At 38.3% G+C, this 17,989-nt stretch overlaps 2 protein-coding genes across 4 annotated transcripts in view; one reads left to right on the top strand and one right to left on the bottom strand.

The window, feature by feature from the left end:
• The first annotated feature begins 1,183 nt into the window (after positions 1–1,183).
• On the top strand, positions 1,184–3,827 carry LOC111154713 (high mobility group box 2). Of its 2 annotated transcripts, none has more exons than XM_022514580.1 (5): positions 1,184–1,295; positions 1,881–2,045; positions 2,345–2,490; positions 2,567–2,741; positions 3,286–3,827. In XM_022514580.1, exons 2-5 carry the CDS (start codon positions 1,896–1,898, stop codon positions 3,445–3,447), a joined length of 633 nt encoding a protein of 210 aa, XP_022370288.1. In that variant the 5' UTR covers positions 1,184–1,295; positions 1,881–1,895; the 3' UTR covers positions 3,448–3,827. The 2 variants fall into 2 exon arrangements, with proteins under 2 accessions (XP_022370288.1, XP_022370279.1); XM_022514571.1 differs by having other exon boundaries at positions 1,192–1,295; positions 1,877–2,045.
• A 7,840-nt stretch (positions 3,828–11,667) lies between these two features.
• The window catches only part of LOC111153324 (polypeptide N-acetylgalactosaminyltransferase 7), a 144,117-nt gene continuing 137,795 nt past the window's right edge, over positions 11,668–17,989 (bottom strand). For both annotated transcript variants that reach the window (XM_022512281.1, XM_022512291.1), the window contains exons 11-12: positions 17,583–17,711; positions 11,668–14,122 (exon numbers count right to left, since the gene is read on the bottom strand). In XM_022512281.1, coding sequence (XP_022367989.1) covers positions 13,985–14,122; positions 17,583–17,711 — 267 coding nt within the window. In that variant the 3' untranslated portion in view covers positions 11,668–13,984. The remainder of the gene's footprint in view (positions 14,123–17,582; positions 17,712–17,989) is intronic.

Below are 17,989 nucleotides of genomic sequence, written 5' to 3' on the forward strand. Positions count from 1 at the left end.
AATGGAGGTTCTTAACTTGGGTCTGGAGGGGTGTGTAAATGCAATATGCACTTGGCGAATATAAGCAGCTGGGGGGTGCGAAGCATTCATTCCTTTTATGGGGGTCTCAGAAAGATCTTTGATTTAAAAGTTTTTACATTATGATGTAAGGGAGACAAGACAGTGAATAGATGAGATAGCCAAAGGTGGACGGCGTCCAGGAATCCTACTTTTTGGCACAGCGGCTGTGCGAGGGTGAGCCAGAGCCCAGCCAGAAGGTCGCAACCAGGAATCCGGGGCCGGAGGAGGGGGCGGAGCCAGGGGAGACAACGCCCGCCCCCGCCCCTTCAGGACTCCAGGGGCGCCCTTGTTTACCTCCCGACATTGGACACCCGAGACAAAGGGGGAAGGGAGGGAGGGGACCTTCTGAGGGAAACTCCACTGGCGGGAAACGCCTTACTGAAAGATCTTTGGTAACACCACACGAGAGGCGGGAACAGCCGCCCTCCCGCGCCCCTTCCCAGGTTCCCCGCCACCTCCGGTCTTCTGGGCTTCTGTCCTAGCCTCCGCGACAACGGGCGGAGTTGGGCAATCGGCCCGCAGGGCAAGCTCCTTAGCCTCTATTTGTTATTCTTCGGACCGGACAGAGGACGCCCTGTGGGGTTACACGGCCGAACGACTACAGCTTCCAGGAGACAAGACTGTGGGGCCGAACTGGGGCGGAAGAGAGACGCGACCCGGACAGTGGTCAAGAGAGGGTAGGACGGTCTGCTTGTAACCTCAACACCTGTAAACTGCCGCCGCCAACCCCCTCACAACCCTGTTTGCCGACTCAGTATTTTTAAATCTGGCGGGGCTTTCCCTTTCAGGCCAACCACTCCCCCCGTTTACCGCCCCAGCCAGTCAGCGCCAGGCCCGCCATTTTTCAAACCCTTTTCCTGCCGCCAATCAGGATCGAGCAGTACATTCCTCTCCTGACCGGTTCTAACGGGTCTGGGAGTTAACGACCTGGGCGACCCACCGAACCTGCTAGGTTGGGGCTGGAGGGACGGGCCTGGCGAGACACCGACCAATCGGAGGACTTCGTGGTGGTAGGGCGTGGCCTAAGGGAGTTTGAATAATCATCAGAGCCAATCAGAGAGGCGGGGGTGTGGCCTGTGGCCCGGCTCGTCAAGTTGCCGTGGCGCGGAGAACTCTGCAAAACAAGAGGCTGAGGATTGCGTTAGCGATAAACCAGTTCACGCCGGAGCCCTGGGAAGGAAGCGTCTCTGTTGGATCCGGCGTCTTCGCGGGACTCTCAGAAAAGCTACCACCAGGCAAGAATCCCCTCTAGCCCCTTCGAGTTGGTGGGCCTCGTTCCCCCTTTCCTCATAGCCTTCTAGCCGGGCCTGCCCCTATGGCTGGCTCTCGGGTTCGACCTGGCGAGCGGAATCTGGGGTGCGGGCCGGGGGCTGTGGCGGGAGGGCGGTCGGGGCCGGCGGGAGGGCGGGAAGCTCGTCCGGGCCCGGTTTCAGTCGTTTTTTGAATGTCGGTCGCGAAGCGACAACTCTTTGAGTGGGCGGGCGGCGTGGAAGCCGGGGAAACATTTCTGTCAGGAAAAAGGTTTCGACGGCGCGCCCGGCGTTCCCTTCCTCAGCCCGGGCCTGGGCGGAGGACGGGCGGCGGGTGGCGGCCTCTCGGGCCTTCGGGAACGACGTGGTGATCGCGCGTGAGTCGGCTCGGCCGCGGCTGTTCTGCTGGGTGCCGGGAGGAGGGTGTGTGCGCGGAGGCGGCCGCCCAGGGCGGGCTGGCGGCGGAGCCTGGCGCGGGCCGCCTTCCTTCCGAGAGGGGGCGGGCGCGTATTTGGGCGGGAAGCTGAGCCCAGCCAGCGTCCACCCACCGCTTCTCTCCCCGCTAGGTAGACGCCGCCTGTCACCATGGGTAAAGGAGACCCCAACAAGCCGCGGGGCAAGATGTCCTCGTACGCCTTCTTCGTGCAGACCTGCCGGGAAGAGCACAAGAAGAAACACCCGGACTCTTCCGTCAATTTCGCCGAATTTTCCAAGAAATGTTCGGAGAGATGGAAGGTGAGACAGGAATTCGGACAGAGCTAAGGGTTTTTCAGGTGTTTTGTTTTGTTTTGTTTTGGCTAGGACCTTAAACGGGTAGGTGACTTGTAACCTCCAACTCGGCTACGGTCGTGACTCGTCCAGATATTTTATTTTGAGTTTGGGGCAGACTACCTTAGGTTTTCGTTTACTTCCAAGACTAAAGGTAAAATGCTGCTAACCACGGAAAATGTAGCCCTTAAGGATGACCTTGATCTTTTTTGGATGCGTGTAGCTTATAGTTTTGCTGTACTTTATTCCTCATTTCATACCCATAGACCATGTCTGCAAAGGAAAAGTCGAAATTTGAAGATATGGCAAAAAGTGATAAAGCTCGATATGACAGGGAGATGAAAAATTATGTGCCTCCCAAAGGTGACAAGAAAGGAAAGAAAAAAGATCCCAATGCTCCTAAAAGGCCTCCGTAAGTTGATTTGCAAATCAGTCAAATTGCCCCTTCGTTTTCCACTCAGTTTATTAACTCCGTTGCTTCCTTTAAGGTCTGCTTTCTTCCTGTTTTGCTCTGAACATCGCCCAAAGATCAAAAGTGAACACCCTGGTTTATCCATTGGGGATACTGCAAAAAAATTGGGTGAAATGTGGTCTGAACAGTCAGCCAAAGATAAACAACCGTATGAACAGAAAGCAGCAAAGCTAAAGGAGAAATATGAAAAGGTACATTGTCTTTTTTAAGCCCAAGATATTTTCTAAATAAGGATGTTAGAAATAGGTATGAACTGTAGAGTTGGAAAGTTTAGTTCCTCTTGATTTATGGTTGTCAGCTGTATTTGGAGAAGATCTAGTGAAAACTGTACATTTAAGATTGTTAGCTATTTGAAACTTCCTTCTTTTGACTGAAACCAGTGTTCGTAGCATTGGTAGATTCCTGCATAGAGACTCATTTGCAGTTCTGGGTCTCTTAGTTTTAAGAAATGGAGGGCCAAATACTTTGTTTTATGTAGATGTACCTAAAATAAGTGGGGGTGGGCAATATGAGGTAAATTGGACAGTGATAGTGAAAGTTTTGACGTTTCCAACCCCCTCATTTTACATCATTAGCTTTCTAAAGCCTCTCAAAGCTGGGTTATTAGACTTTGAATACCTCTTTGGATAGTCATCAGGGTTATTGGTCAATAAGCTTAGAATGTTTACAGCTTAGTGGTTTTCACGGTTGAGTAATGACACCGGATGCTGATTTTATTTTTTGACAATATTTCAGGATATTGCTGCATATCGTGCCAAGGGCAAAAGTGAAGCTGGAAAGAAGGGCCCTGGCAGGCCAACAGGTTCAAAGAAGAAGAATGAACCAGAGGATGAGGAGGAAGAGGAAGAGGAGGAAGAAGATGAAGATGATGAGGAAGAGGAGGAAGATGAAGAATAAATGGCTATCCTGTAATGATATGTGTGGAGTGTGTGTGTGTGCTCAGGCAATTGTTTTGCTAAGAATGTGAATTCAAGTGCAGCTCAATATTAGCTTCAGTATAAAAACTGTACAGATTTTTGTATAGCTGATAAGATTCTTTGTAGAGAAAATACTTTTTTAAAAATGCAGGTTGTAGCTTTTTGAGGGGCTACTACATACAGTTAGATTTTAAAGCTTCTGATGTTGAATGTTTCTAAATATTTAATGGTTTTCTTAATTTCTTGACTTGTGTATTGTAGCACAGCAAACTTGTAGGAATTAGTATCAATAGTAAATTTTGGGTTTTTTAGAATGTTGCATTTTGTTTTTTTAAAAAAATTTTTGTAATAAAATTATGTATATTATTTCTTTTGTCTTTGTCTTACTAATTTTCACTTTAAAAACGCTCCAGGTCTGGAACCACATCAACTTTTTCTTGTATTTGTGCCTAATAGTTCTCAGACACAGTTGATTTAGTAAAATGTTTGATTAAAAAACTTAAAACCTGCCCTTATTCTGAATTACAAAGTATTTAAAAAATAGATCTGGAATTTAATGAATTTCTAAAATTGGTGCTGTTTTGACAAGATGAGTGTTTTTTCTTTTTCCTTGATGTTGCTGTTTATTTCTAACTTGTCCCTTGACACTATCTTTAGGGAAACCTTCTCTTTAATAGGAGGTAGAGGAGCTAATACAGTGATTACATCCCTGAAAACCTAAACTTTTAAAAGCATCATTAGTAACAAGTTAAATTTTCTTATGATTATAAGCTAGTTCCAAGTAGAATAGCAGAATGAATTTTGGGTTATATCTTTAAAAATTTATGGTTTTAAGCTTTAGAATTTTGGTAACCTTACAAAACCATATGAGGTGGTTATTGTGATCCTCCCATGACTAAATTTCACTAGGATTTTTATTTATTGGGGAAAGCAGTTGAGAAATGCTCCTTTGAGGGAGCAATTTCTTCTGTTTGAGTTAAGATTACTATTTTGAACTGTTACCAGAGGCTTCTAGTGAAAGTCAACCTCTGGCCAAGTAAGAAGTAGGTATGAATTTGTAGAATTGGTGAGAGAACAAATCTGTTAGTTAGTTATTTGATAGTTTCCTTATTACCTACCAAGTTTTAAAATAGTCAAAATTCTTATTACCCAGCCATGGGAGTTTTGGTTGTCTGTCTTATGCCATATTTGAATAAGTATTTGGTAAGGATTATATCATTAAACAGGAAGTACTGAAGTTTTGTTAAATGGAAGTGAGGTATTAGCATAATTGCCAAAATTTGCAGACCTCTGATTGCCTTCTTAACCTCAGTAGTTGCACATTTAAATTTGGAGCTTTTGCTGATGAAAACATTGATAATTTAAAAAAATAATTTCTGATGTTAAGTGGCTTAATAGAGCCTGAAATTAGGGTAATGTATTTTAGAGATACAACTTAGGTCTGGATCCCAGTTCCCCTGCTCCATAAATACTAGCTTTATGAACTTAATTTTTGACCTTCTGTATCCCCATTTGTAATATGGGGTCAGTACTCCGTTCACAATGTTTTAATGTTAAAGGAGAAAGTTAAAATTATCTGAAATACTTCCTAGTGCTTAAGAGATTTTAAAAAGGAGTTTCTAAAACTGAAATAAGGTAAAAGTCTTGTTTCTTTCAGGATTTCTAAATCTAAATTTTAAGACCCGTGAGGCAGACCTGTCAGATTTCTTGTCATCTTTTTGGAAGTTTTTGTGACTACTTTACTTCTGTTCTTTATATAAAACTTTACATGTCTAAGCTAAGAACGACTCATTCTTTTAATTAGAAGCTGCTCTAGAATAAGTTCAGGATTTAGGGTGAGTCAACATCCATTAAGTGTGGATCAAGATTTCAAATCTCTGAAAGATTCTATCAGTAAATTTTCAAGATTAGGTTACTTCAAGGAGTGGTTCTGTTGGAAACTGAAATAGGGATAAGAATTAGGTTTCATTCCAGACCAGGTGGTATATGGAGGTGTTTATGAAAAGTCCCTTTTTTTTTCTTTTAAGAAAGTTATATCTTAGTGATACAAAATGTAAGAGCCATGTAGTGGGTAGTCTATATCCTTGATTCCCAACTACCTGGTTCTCCCAGGAGACAACCACAGTAATAATTCATCCTTCAAAAAAGACACAAAGCATCATATATATTTATATATATTTATTTATTTTATATATTCATATGTATTTTTATATATATGTTGTAAGTATATATAAATATATGATGCTTTCTGTTTAAATAAATACATATGCTTATATATATACACACACATATATATATTAACATTAAACAAATGGAAGCTTTCTATATGTACACTTTGCCCCTTGTTCTCATTTTAGAGAATGTTCTATCAGTACAAGAGCTGACACTTTGAGTAGCTAGCTGCATAGTATCCCATTGGATAGGTCATAATTTAGTTCATATTTATGAACAATATTGCCATGAATACCCTTGTATGTGGTTTCAAAAAAATAGTAAAAATTTTAAGTTTGTACATTTTAAGATTTGATGATTATAACCACTAAAACTTGTATAGTTGACCCTTGGAACAACATGGGGGTTATGGGAGCTAAACTACCCCTCACACTGTTGAAAATCTGTGTGTAACTTCTGACTTCCCAAAAACTTTACTAATAGCCTGTTGATGAGAACCTGTACTGGTAATATGGTCAATCAACACATACTTTTCATGTTCTATTTTATACTGTATTTTTAAAGTAAGCTGGAAAAAACATGTTAGTAGAAAATCATAAGAGAAAATACATTTACAGTACTGTACTGTAAAAAATCCACATCTAAGTTGACAGTGCACAGTTCAAACCTGCTTTGTTCAAGGGTCAGCTGTACCTGGTATATGGTGGAAACCTCTTATGTTTTGTTAACTTAGTAAAGGCTGCCAAAATTGCTCTCAGTAGTTGTACTAATACATAGTCCATAGCAGTGAATGTTTTAGAGTGTCTTATTTCCTCATCTCAGCAACATAATAGTTATCAAACTTTTAATCTTTGCTATTTTGATTTATAAAAAGTGGTTCCTCCTATTAAAAGTTGAGCATGTTTTTATGTTTAACAGCCATTTGTTTCCTGTGGTCTTCTGTCTCATGGGTCTCTGTATTAGTAATCTGTGGAGATTAAGGAAAGTGACCCTTTGTGACTTCCACTGTAAATGTTTTTCTCCTTGTCAATTTCCTTTTGACTTTATGCTGTTTTCTTTATGCAAAGATTTATGTAGGCAAAATCTTATGTAGGTTTTGGAAGGTCTTTCCCACTCAAAGATTATAAAAATTATCTGCTTTCTTTTATTATTTAATTCTTTGATCCTTCTGGAATTTATTTTGGTCAAGGACTCAAGTAGGGGGTTAAATTTCTTTCTTTCCAGATGGCAGCTACTAATTTGGGTCTTTTTATTTGTAAAAGCTGGGTTAGAAGATCCTAAGGTTTCTTACATATTGGAGCAGTCAATTGCAAACTTGCCCAATAGATAACAGTATGCCTTTTTTGTAAGTATTTTGTTTTTTAACAGCAATATTTACTGTAAGTAGTAAATCATAAACTTGTCTTAGACTACTACAAATATAGCATTATCTTAAACCTGTTACTACATATGCCACTAAAAATGTTTTACAAAACATCAATGATTTTATTTCTTGGGGTGCTAAAGAAAGATAAAGGAGCTGTTAGGTTACCGCATAAGACCCAATCCTTAAATAAAACATCTCTCTAGAAATGTTTTTTGGACTCATTCTCATGAGATTCCTATTGGGAACTGTGGCATTTTCAGAGAAAGGTAGGATATTGGGCAGAAAATCCAAAGATAAATAGAGTGCAGACAGGAAAAAGGGCTGTATGTGGTAAAGTGATGAGCATACAAGAAAGTAAGCTCTATGAGGGCAATGATTTTTTTTTTAAGATTTTATTTATTTGACAGAGATCATAAGTAGGCAGAGAGGCAGGCAGAGAGTGAGGAAGGGAAGCAGGCTCCCCGTTGAGCAGAGAGCCCAACGCAGGACTCCATCCCAGAACCCTGGGATCACGATCCAAGCCGAAGGCAGAGGCCCCAACCCACAGAGCCACCCAGGTGCCCCATTTTTTAAAATTTTTGTATAATTCTCTATACCTTGTGCCAGAAATTTAGTAGGTGCTCTATAAACAAATATGCCGAGGATAAAGAGGGCAGCTCCTACTTAGCTCAGTCCTGTTGTTGGATGGAAATGTGGGTCCAGGATTCCCAAATATCACAAATTTTCAAGGTACCAGAAATCTAGATATTTTTTTAAAAAGTGAAATCTGAGTCATAAATGTTGGCAATGAATTCAAATGTCAGGTTCAAAGGAACTGTCTACAGGTAAGGTTCTACCCAAGGATTACCAGTTTGCCAATTCTATAAATTAAATAGGTAAATGTAAGATCATTAATAATATTTGAGTTAGGACTGTTAAATTTATGTACGCTTTCCAGTTGAGCACTGTTATTACAGTTGTATAAGCAACTTTTCACTCTGACTGGAAACTCCTCTGACTTCTTATCCTGTAGTAAATGTACATATAGACATTGTTTCTGAGGTCTTAATGGAATTTCACTGGACTCCTGGGCTTCTTTTCAGGATTTACAGTGCTAACTTTTCCCTCAGTGAGCCTCATCCTAACAGTTACCGTATCTGTAGAATAATGGACTCAGAAGCACAGTTAGAGTGGCACATTTAAGGAAAAGTAAAATAACTTTCAAGCAAACGTGGAACAGCAAACTTCAGAACTGGAAATGATCTTTATTTCAACGGATCCAGTTTCCTTCCTTCAGGAAGACATGGCAGTTCAACTAAGACTATATTCTAGGGCAGCAGGTAAGATAATAAAACACTAATTCATTTACATTTGTTATGTTATTCTTTGATTCTTTACATTTTTCCAATAAAGAGGAGATGGCTTTGCAAGGGATTAATTAAAGTAACGGGTACTTGGCTGGTTCAGTTGGTAGAGCATGAGATGCTTGATTCTGGGGTCATGAGTTTGAGCCCCATGTTGGGCATAGAGATCACTTAAGATAAAATACAAACAGACAAAGGGAGAAACAAGGTTATGAAGGAGATTAAGGGTGAGGAGATGAGGAGCTTACACTTGGAACTTGGATTAGAGTTTGAATAGGTCTCTGATTCTTACTGATTTGGTAACATCAGACAAGTCATATAACTTTTCAATTTCCTCACCTATAAAATTAAGAAATTTTGAGGATTAAATGAGACAATATATTTAAGACACTTTTCTGGGTGGCAAGTGATAGTAAATGTTAGCTAAAGGTATACATACCAATATATATGGGTTAAGATAGTTGCTATGGTAAGAGTATCAGATTCAGTTCTGAGATTTTTTTTAATCATCTTTTTTTTCTATCATGGTAAATGTACTCTTTAATCCTCATATCATCCATCTCTCTACCCATTTCCCCTCTGGTAACCTTTAGTTTGTTGAGTCTGTTTCTTGGTTTGTGTCTCATTTTTTTTTTTTTTCCCTTAGCTCATTAGTTTAAGTTCCACATACAAGTGAGATCATATGGTAATTATCTTTCTCTGACTTATTTTGCTTAGCATTATATTCTCTAGCTCTGTCCATGTTGTTGCAAATGGCAAGATCTCATTTTTTTTTTTTTTTTAAATGGCTGTGTGCTCATTGCTGTGTAATATTGATGAGTATTTAGGTTATTGGGGGTTTTGCTATTGTAAATGGCAGTGCTATAAAAATTCCTGTACCAATTTCCTGGTATTCAAGTACACTACCCTCCAGTATCCTTCCCTATAAAGTCCAACTGTCACAGAGGCACCAAACTCTATTCTCGTTCTCCGCAGCTCACCAATATCACCATTGAGCTCCATTTTCCTGTACCATGATCATCAAAGTTCTCCCAGACATGGTAAACTTGGGGTTTACCCACATATTTCCTATCTTTCAAGTATCACAGTCTGCTTTGCCTATTATCCATTTCCTCAAAACAGCCCATATATTTTATCCAGGTTATAGTTGTTTAAGGACAGCAGCGTAAGTCCAATACCAACTACTATGTCATGGCCAGACATGGAAGTCAATTCAGTTCAATTTTCTACTAAAAGTTCTAGTTTTCTTTGTACATTTAGACATTAATACAGTTGGAATTTATTTGTCCATATTAAAAACCTACGAAATTTCATTTAGAGATAACTTAAAGACATTATCTTAAACATCTGTTAAGATGCGCTTGGTTCTATCCAAGCGTGAAATTAGACCACTAAAAACTATTTTACACATGCTATAAATGATGTGAGGTAGAAATTATTTATTCCCTTATGGATAAACATTTCACCTCCAATTTAAGAAGCATCATAAGGGGCACCTGGGTGGCTCAGTGGGTTAAAGCCTCTGCCTTCGGCTCAGGTCATGGTCCCAGGGTCCTGGGATCGAGCCCCACATCGGGCTCTCTGCTCAGCAGGGAGCCTGCTTCCTCCTCTCTCTCTCTCTGCCTGCCTCTCTGCCTACTTGTGATCTCTATCTGTCAAATAAATAAAATCTTAAAAAAAATTTTTTAAAAAAAGCATCGTAACTTCTGAGCTTCATTTCTCCATTTGTAAAGTGTGGGTAATGTTATCTCATATATGAAACATAGGTACACACATATAGCCTTTATATAGGGCTTCCAGTGTAGGTGTCTTCTGATTAAAAACAAATTTTTTAAAAATATTTTTATTTATTTGACAGAGAAAGAGATCACAAGCAGGCAGAGCAGCAGGCAGAGGGAGAAGCAGACTCCCTGATGAGCAGAGAGCCCAATGTGGAGCTCTATCTCATGACCCTGGGATCATGATCTGAGCCAAAGGCAGATGTTTAACCGACGGAGCCACCCAGCGCCCCATGATTAAAAACAAATTTAAAGGCTTTGAAACCAGAGAATAATAGCTAATACTTATATTATCCTGACTATATGCCAGGAGCTATCCTGAGCACTTCATGTATATTCATACAATCCTAATAAAATCTGTGAAATAAGCACTATTACTCTTCCCAATTTGCAAATGGGAAAATTGAGGCACAGAGTTTAAATAACTTCCCAGGGCTCTATGAGTAATTTGTAGTGGAACAGAGATTCAAAACACCATACTATATTCATTCAGATGAGTAGACTGTAACATTTTATTAGGAAAATAAGGAGCCCTCCTCATCCCACCTCTGCTCAGACTTAATTATGGGCATTTCAAAATCTTAAATATGAGAATTGCTATACAATTATTGGATTTAGCTTAGAATCCATCCTTCCTTTAATCTCAATTCCAGGGCATAGTGGTCCACAAAAACCACTCTGTCCATTTTCCTACAACTCACTGATTCTAATGAATGATACGCATTTTCATAGTGCTTGATACTTTTTAAAATCTGCTTTCACATGGATTAATTTTCATGTCCCCAAATGACTGGCCTACTGGGGCTCTGGCTCAGATCAAGTACTTACCATGTTTTCCACTGAATTATAAGTGGATTTTTAAAAAAAGTTAGATTCTGTCCAGAAATGAAGTATATTCCAAGATCCCTGTGAGACTGTATCTTAAGAAATAAGTGAGCCCCCGTTTACTCCAGTCTGGTCCTAGATGACTTTTTCAAGTTTCTTTGATACAGTAGCTAAGAATTAGCGGATGTGACAATAGCCAGGTCAACTGAAAGTTTCCGAAATCAACACTGCCACGTATTGGAATGTTAGTAGCCATATCTTCTCTTGAGATGTCACACATTGTGCCACAAGGTCCTATGGCCTGTTTCTGTTTTTTGGTAGGCTTCCTTTCTCTCTACTCACTTGACCTGTCAGGTTGTAAAGAGTTTTGACTTAAAGAAATTTTTGCTTTCAATAGGCAATTCTATAGTAGAATACACTGCCAAGAAAGATATATGTTGCTGGTGTGGTTTTTTATACTTGGATAAGTTACTTCAAAAAAAATTGCTATATATAAGGAACTAGAGACCAAAATAAAACTTATGTTTCCTTCCTACAGATATGCTCCAAGGATTCCAAGTATATTCTAAGCATAATTACAACCAATATTCAAGCACATACTCAACATATAACCATAGTATACGATATTTTAGCTATTACGTTAGTGTATCTTATAGACGAAATTCAAGCATGCAGTGTTTGGATTTAGAAATGATTACAAGTTCTGAAAAAACCCATGGATTAAAATATTTTATTTTTTTCTCACCTAAAAAACAAGCAACCCAGAATTAAGATATACATAAACTTCTCAAATTTATCCCTAATAAAATTTGAATATTTATACAATTTCTACAGAAACATACAGTGTATCAAAATCTGCATAAATCAAATTTATAAAATATGTAGAAATGCATAGTGATATTATCAACTTACAAAGCAAGGATATGGGAATTATTTCCAAAGCAGCCTACAGTAGAAAATAGTCATATGGCAGCAGCTTCTGATGTTTTTCATGTTTGGTAAGGTTTCTGATTTCAATATATAGAATCATTTTCATAGAGTATCAGCGAATTGCACAAAATACCCATTTAAAATGTACATGCGCAGTTTATGTGCCACCTTTCTTAGGCCTATGCATAGTTAACAAGGTTATAATCTATTCAACAAGGAAAATGGAGCCTATTTGCAAAGACACAAGTAATTAATGTACCAATTCTCTTAGTTTCCTTTTTATAGCTTATTTATTTTGCAGTTGTATAAGCATATATAAACGTATTCCTCTTAAACATCCCTAGAGATGAATGAAAGTTAAAATGGTTGATCACAGATCAGTAGCAAAATATAAATTGACAATTCAAAATAATAAATAAGACTCTGTTCAGGATGTTTAACTCTGACTCTCCAAATTTAAGAGCTAAGCTTGGAAGAAACAAATTTGTAGGCTTTTCTTCTAAACAAATGTAGATTTTTTTCTTTCCTTTTTTAAGCTTTAATTAAAAATAGTTCCCTCTGGCAGTAGTTTGTGAAATTCCTTTCATTGTAATGATATCATGATTACAGGATCAAAAATGCATCATTTACTTGCCATTCCCCACTTCATCAGTTTTTTCTTTTTCTTTTTTTTTTTTTCCACTCAGTGTAGCATTTTAATCTTTTGGGTAACAAAAGACTCTTATTTAGAAATTAGAATTTAATTGACTATCTGCACTATTTGGTTTTCCTATAGTAGGTACCATCTTAATAAATGTTAAATCCAAACACGTCTTCTTTTCGCTGGAAAAATACTAATAGAAATATGCTTCCTAAGACAAAACAAAACAAAAAAGAAACACTAGAGAACTAACACCTAACCTAACAGAAGTTCATATTTGTTAATGAACTGTATTTTTAAGTAGCCATTTTTTTTTTTAATTTAAAACAATGTGCAGGGGATTTCATTTGGATGAAGACATACATGAAACATCCATTCACTCTTGGCTTCCGGGTTCCACAGCTTAGGGTTGTAACGCACACGGGTTTTGTAAGGCTTAGTCTAACAAGGACTTGGAAATTCTTACCATGGTCAGAATGAGCCCTGGATGTGTTGACAGTGGTATTTTGTTGTTTTTGTTACTCCCACACTTCAGGGTTTCAAAACTGAGAATTAATTTTCTGTAGTGATAGGTATTGGGGAAAAGTGAATACCAGATGTCAGTGGACAACTTTTCCCTAGTTGTTAGACCCCCTCTGTTATCTTTGGAGTCACAATCAGCGGAGAACGTTGGGCATGCCAGGGAGTGAGGGAGTTAATGTCATACAATCTTCAACCCTATGAAATAGCCTTGGATGTTCTATACTGTCTTTTCTTTTTCAAACCATACACCATTCCATTTCAGAGCAAATGGCAGCACATAAATTCATTTTTGAGTAGTGAAAGTATTCCTCATCCAGATGACAATTCCATCATTACCATCCTATAAATTTCATCAAAAGCTCTTGAAATATATACTGAGAAATGAAAGAGGCACTAAATGTGTTGAAATTCACCTTTCAATAAAGCAGCATGACTGTGAAGGAAGGCCACCTTGGCTAAGAACCTGTGGCAGTGCTTCATAAAGATGTAAAATTAAATAAAGACACAATAGGTTGATAATCACCAAGTTATATATGAAAGTCTGGTTACTCCAACCTTGTTTTCATGTGTGTTTAAAAAAAAAAAAAAATCAAACTGCCTTTCAGACCCCTGAGTGTAATCCCAAAGAAGACAATGATGCTTTTAACTCTGTTTTAAATAAAACAGAGCTAAATGCACAAATTACCAACATCATCTTGAAACAAAACAAAAAAAGATGTAAACATCTACAAAGTTTAAGGTAAAAGCAGTTTTGTAAACAGTAACTGCAGATGATAATGTTATTGTAAAATCACAGTTTATCAACGTCCTTCAAACTGATCAGGAGGTTCTGGGTTTGGAACTGTACAGAGTTAACAATAGTTGCAGCAGGTTTCAGGCGGTTTTCAGTTCTAGATAAGTTTATGTGTCAGTAGGTAGGTTATTGGTTTCTTTCATTCTTTCTAAACACTATGGATGTTGTTCATTTCCCACTTTTGAGTCATTTTACTGGAGTCGCAGTCGGAGATGAACACTTGGTGGAGGACGTCTGAACGATCTAAGCACTTTCCTGAAGGAATGTGAGTAAATCTGTACAGGCTCTGGAAAACAGAGGACAAGGGAACTTGAAATTTGTATTTCTTTTGGTATCACTGACATTCGAAGTCATTATCTGGCTTTCGCAAGAAGAGAATTCCAGCAAATCGGACAGGCTTAAACCAACCATACCTCAGACTGGATTTTTCACAATTGTCAGTCTTCTAAGTCCTTTTTATTGTTAAGTCACAACGTACAAATTCAATGGTATACAAACTTCAATTCATTGTCTTCCCCTCCAAACCTACTTCTTCAGTTCCCATCCTGGCTAACGGCAGTACCACCCTTCCAGGGCTCAGGACAGAGGCCTTTGATGCTACACTTTCCTTCCTTCCTTCAAACTGTCGCAATCACTGAGGACTGATATTTGCAATGTCTCTGATCTGAATCCTTTCCCAGACCCACTGCATGTACCTTAGTTTAGTGCTCGTCCTCTGTTGTAGATTTCTTCAATAGAGCTCAGGGCTTCTCATACTGTAGCCCTCAGACTACCTAAGATTGGGTCTGTAAGGCCAAAACTACCTTGTAATAATACAAAGACCCCATTTGCCTTTTTCATTGCATGGACATTTATACTGATGGTGCAAAAACAATGGAAGGTCAAAATGCTGGGGCCTTTGCATAAATCAAGCAGTGATGTAAGTGTGCTAGTCTCAGTATTCATGGCCATACACTCACAGCTAAAAAAGAAAACACTGGTTCTACTTAAAGGTGTCTGTGATGAAACCATAACACTTACTGGTTTTATTAAATCTTGACCCTTGAGTATACTTTTTTCTGAAAGATTTACTTATTTTAGAGACGGAGAGAGAGAGGGCAAGAACAGTGTGCAAGTGCGGGGTTGGGGGTGGGAGGGCAGAGGGACTCTCCCAACTCCCTGCTGAATGTGGAGCCCTATGCGGGGCTTGGTCTGACAACCCATGAGATCATGACTTGAGCCGAAACCAAGACCAGACACTTAATCAACTGAGCCATCCAGGTGTCTCTACCCTTTTAAAAATATTCTGAGATGAGATGGATAGTATGGATAAAGCACTTCCATATAGTGAAGTACAGTGGTTATCCAGAAGGAAAGCACGTGTACATTTGTTTGACCTGAGAGTCCAACTAGCTGCTTTTTTCAAGTAATGTCATTTGCACTTCAAAGGACAACTCTAGACAAACTATGATTATTCCAACTTGGGACTGGGCAGACTTTTTCTAGAAAATGAAGTAAGTCCGTCACTTAAAAAACCAGCAATGATAATCTGACAGTACTTGTTGCCACTGATAGATAGAATCTGACTTTTCAAGCAAAAACTAGAGGGGTGGAAAACTTGTACCCACCACCATGAACCTGACAGCTTTACCATGGAATCAGTGCTTATATTTGTGATTTTTGGACACTGTTTACTGAAATGTGTCAACATTTGGAAGACCTACATCACTGAGTGAGCCAATATTTTCCAAACAACCAACGCATGATGTTACAAAAGCAGACATGAGTAAAAGATCCTTTCAGAGTATAAGACAGACCAATGGATTTTAATGTAACATAGGACCAAATGCTCACTGATACGGTTTCAGATTCTACACTGCAAATAACTTTTAAGAAACTACCATTTACTTAACTGTGGTGGTGTAGCATCAAAGAAGAATACAATTATCTGAAAAGGCTATTAAATTAATCCTCTCTTTTCTAACTACATGTTTGAGGCTAGATTTTCCTCATATACTTCAACTAAAACAACATATCACATCAAATTGAATGCAGAAGCAGTATGAGAATTCAACTGTCTTCCATTAAACCAGGCATTTAAAGGGATTTGAAAAATCATGAAACAATGCCATTCTTCTCACTTTTTTTGAAAAATAGTAATTTGTTATTCAAAATGTTATTTTTATTAACATGTGGTAGGGTTATCATTAACTTTTAACATGAATTAATATATAAATACAAATATAAAACAATACAAATACATGCTTACAAAACTTCTCAGGTTTAATTTGCAACTCAGAAAATATTTTTAGCTATGACCTAGATGAACAAAATCTGTCGTTGTGGGGAGGTTCTCAGTAATTTTCAAGAGTGCAGAGAGAATCTAGAGACTGGAAGTCTGAGAACTGCAGACTGAACTGATCTGCTTATCAGTCTGTACTTCACAATATTCCTAGAGTTATTTTCCTGAAGTATCCACTGTTCCCTCTCACTGGGTTCCTCACTTGCAAAATGAAGTTCACTGTTCTTCCACATGGACTACAACTTAAGGACACCAAACTCAACAAGAGTCCTAGACTCTACTACACACTTTTACTCCATGCCTTTGCTCCTCCTCTACAAAAAGCCTTTTTCTATCTCGAGATCTGGTACGATGATACTTCCTCTATGAAATTCATGATAAACAATTCCTCCTATTAATCGATCCTTTGTTAACCTATTGCATTTTACTTACTTTCATTTCTGCAGTTTTTTCTTTTCTGCCATTAGAGTATGATGTGCTTTGGCTTCTTTTTGAAGTTACCACGTCATCGGGCCCCAAGGAATATTTAGTAATGTTTGATGCACAAATGCATATTCAATGCTGTGGCCTTTAAAATAGCTAAAATATGTATATTCCATTTTTTTGTCCATTAAACTACTTCTGGATGGTAGTTTCTGGTCTGCCTTAGCCTTCTTTTAATATTTTTAGTTACTAATACTGTTCTCACTGAGCCCATCATTTATTGCTATTACTCATCTTTCTTTGTAGAAACAAAGGCTCTGTTCTTCAAGGTTTATGTTAACCTTCTCCTTTCTAACTTGTTACAGGAAAAAGATTGGCAACTGACACATACCACTTGATAGTAATTATCTGTGAATGATGATAACCGGGAATATTAAGCTGGGTCATAACAATGTCACTACATAGCAAGTAAGTGCTGGGATGACAGACATGGTATGATCATGACCACTAGATGCATAAATAAAGGGGAGGACTGCCAAGTCCTTTCAGTTTGGGGCAGCTTTCCCAACTTCGTGTTTCACAATAAATTGATTTAGTCAAGTCTAGACACAGAAAATTATACATAAATACATTAATATGTTGGGATCTTCAACTTGGCAAAGAACCTGGAAGATTCACATCTGGGGGAAAAACAAACAAACAAACAAACAAACAAACAAAAAACCCGTTCCTGTGGTGTCAAGTAAATAACTAAACATGACTTTTAAAGCAGTATTTCTCCCATTGTTAGTAAGAAGTTGTGAAGACCCAGACTTCTAAGTGTTATTTGTTTGTCTATAGCTCCACCTGCTGGACAACATGAACTATAAATGCAATTTATTGCATATTGAAACTTGATATATATATATGTATATAAACATACACACATATATATTTTAAGATTTATATATCTTAATTCCAGATGGTAGGTATTATTAAAGTGAAATAGCAAATAATATTATTTTACAATAATGCACAACCGAAATATTGAAATGCTTAATACCTTGAAGTACTGCCATTCCTTGAATTCATTTAGATTACAGTGTGTAATCATAACTTTGGATCCATCAGGCCCTTTTGTCAAACACTGGTCATACTGCATGAGTTGATTAGCTTCATTGATTCGAAAAAGCTATTAAAAAAAAAAGAAAGTATCAAGGCACCTTCTCTGCTGATCTGTATTATTTAAAAAAAAGAAAAAAGGAAACTTAACTCATAAACTCAATGACTTTATTTTTCTATAATTTTTCTGTATGTTCAGAGTTCTATGTCCGAACATAGAAACTATACTCATTTTGATATTAGTGAAGACTCCTGCTAACACTTTAAGGATTGTGTTCTTTAGCCTTTTAGGCACAGAATGGGTCATCAACACATATTTCTTATGCACCAACAGTGTGAGCAGATGAA

The sequence above is a fragment of the Enhydra lutris genome, unplaced genomic scaffold (genome assembly GCF_002288905.1).
Source record: "Enhydra lutris kenyoni isolate GAN:26980312 unplaced genomic scaffold, ASM228890v2 scaffoldscaffold3, whole genome shotgun sequence".
NCBI classification, from domain to species: Eukaryota; Metazoa; Chordata; class Mammalia; order Carnivora; family Mustelidae; genus Enhydra; species Enhydra lutris.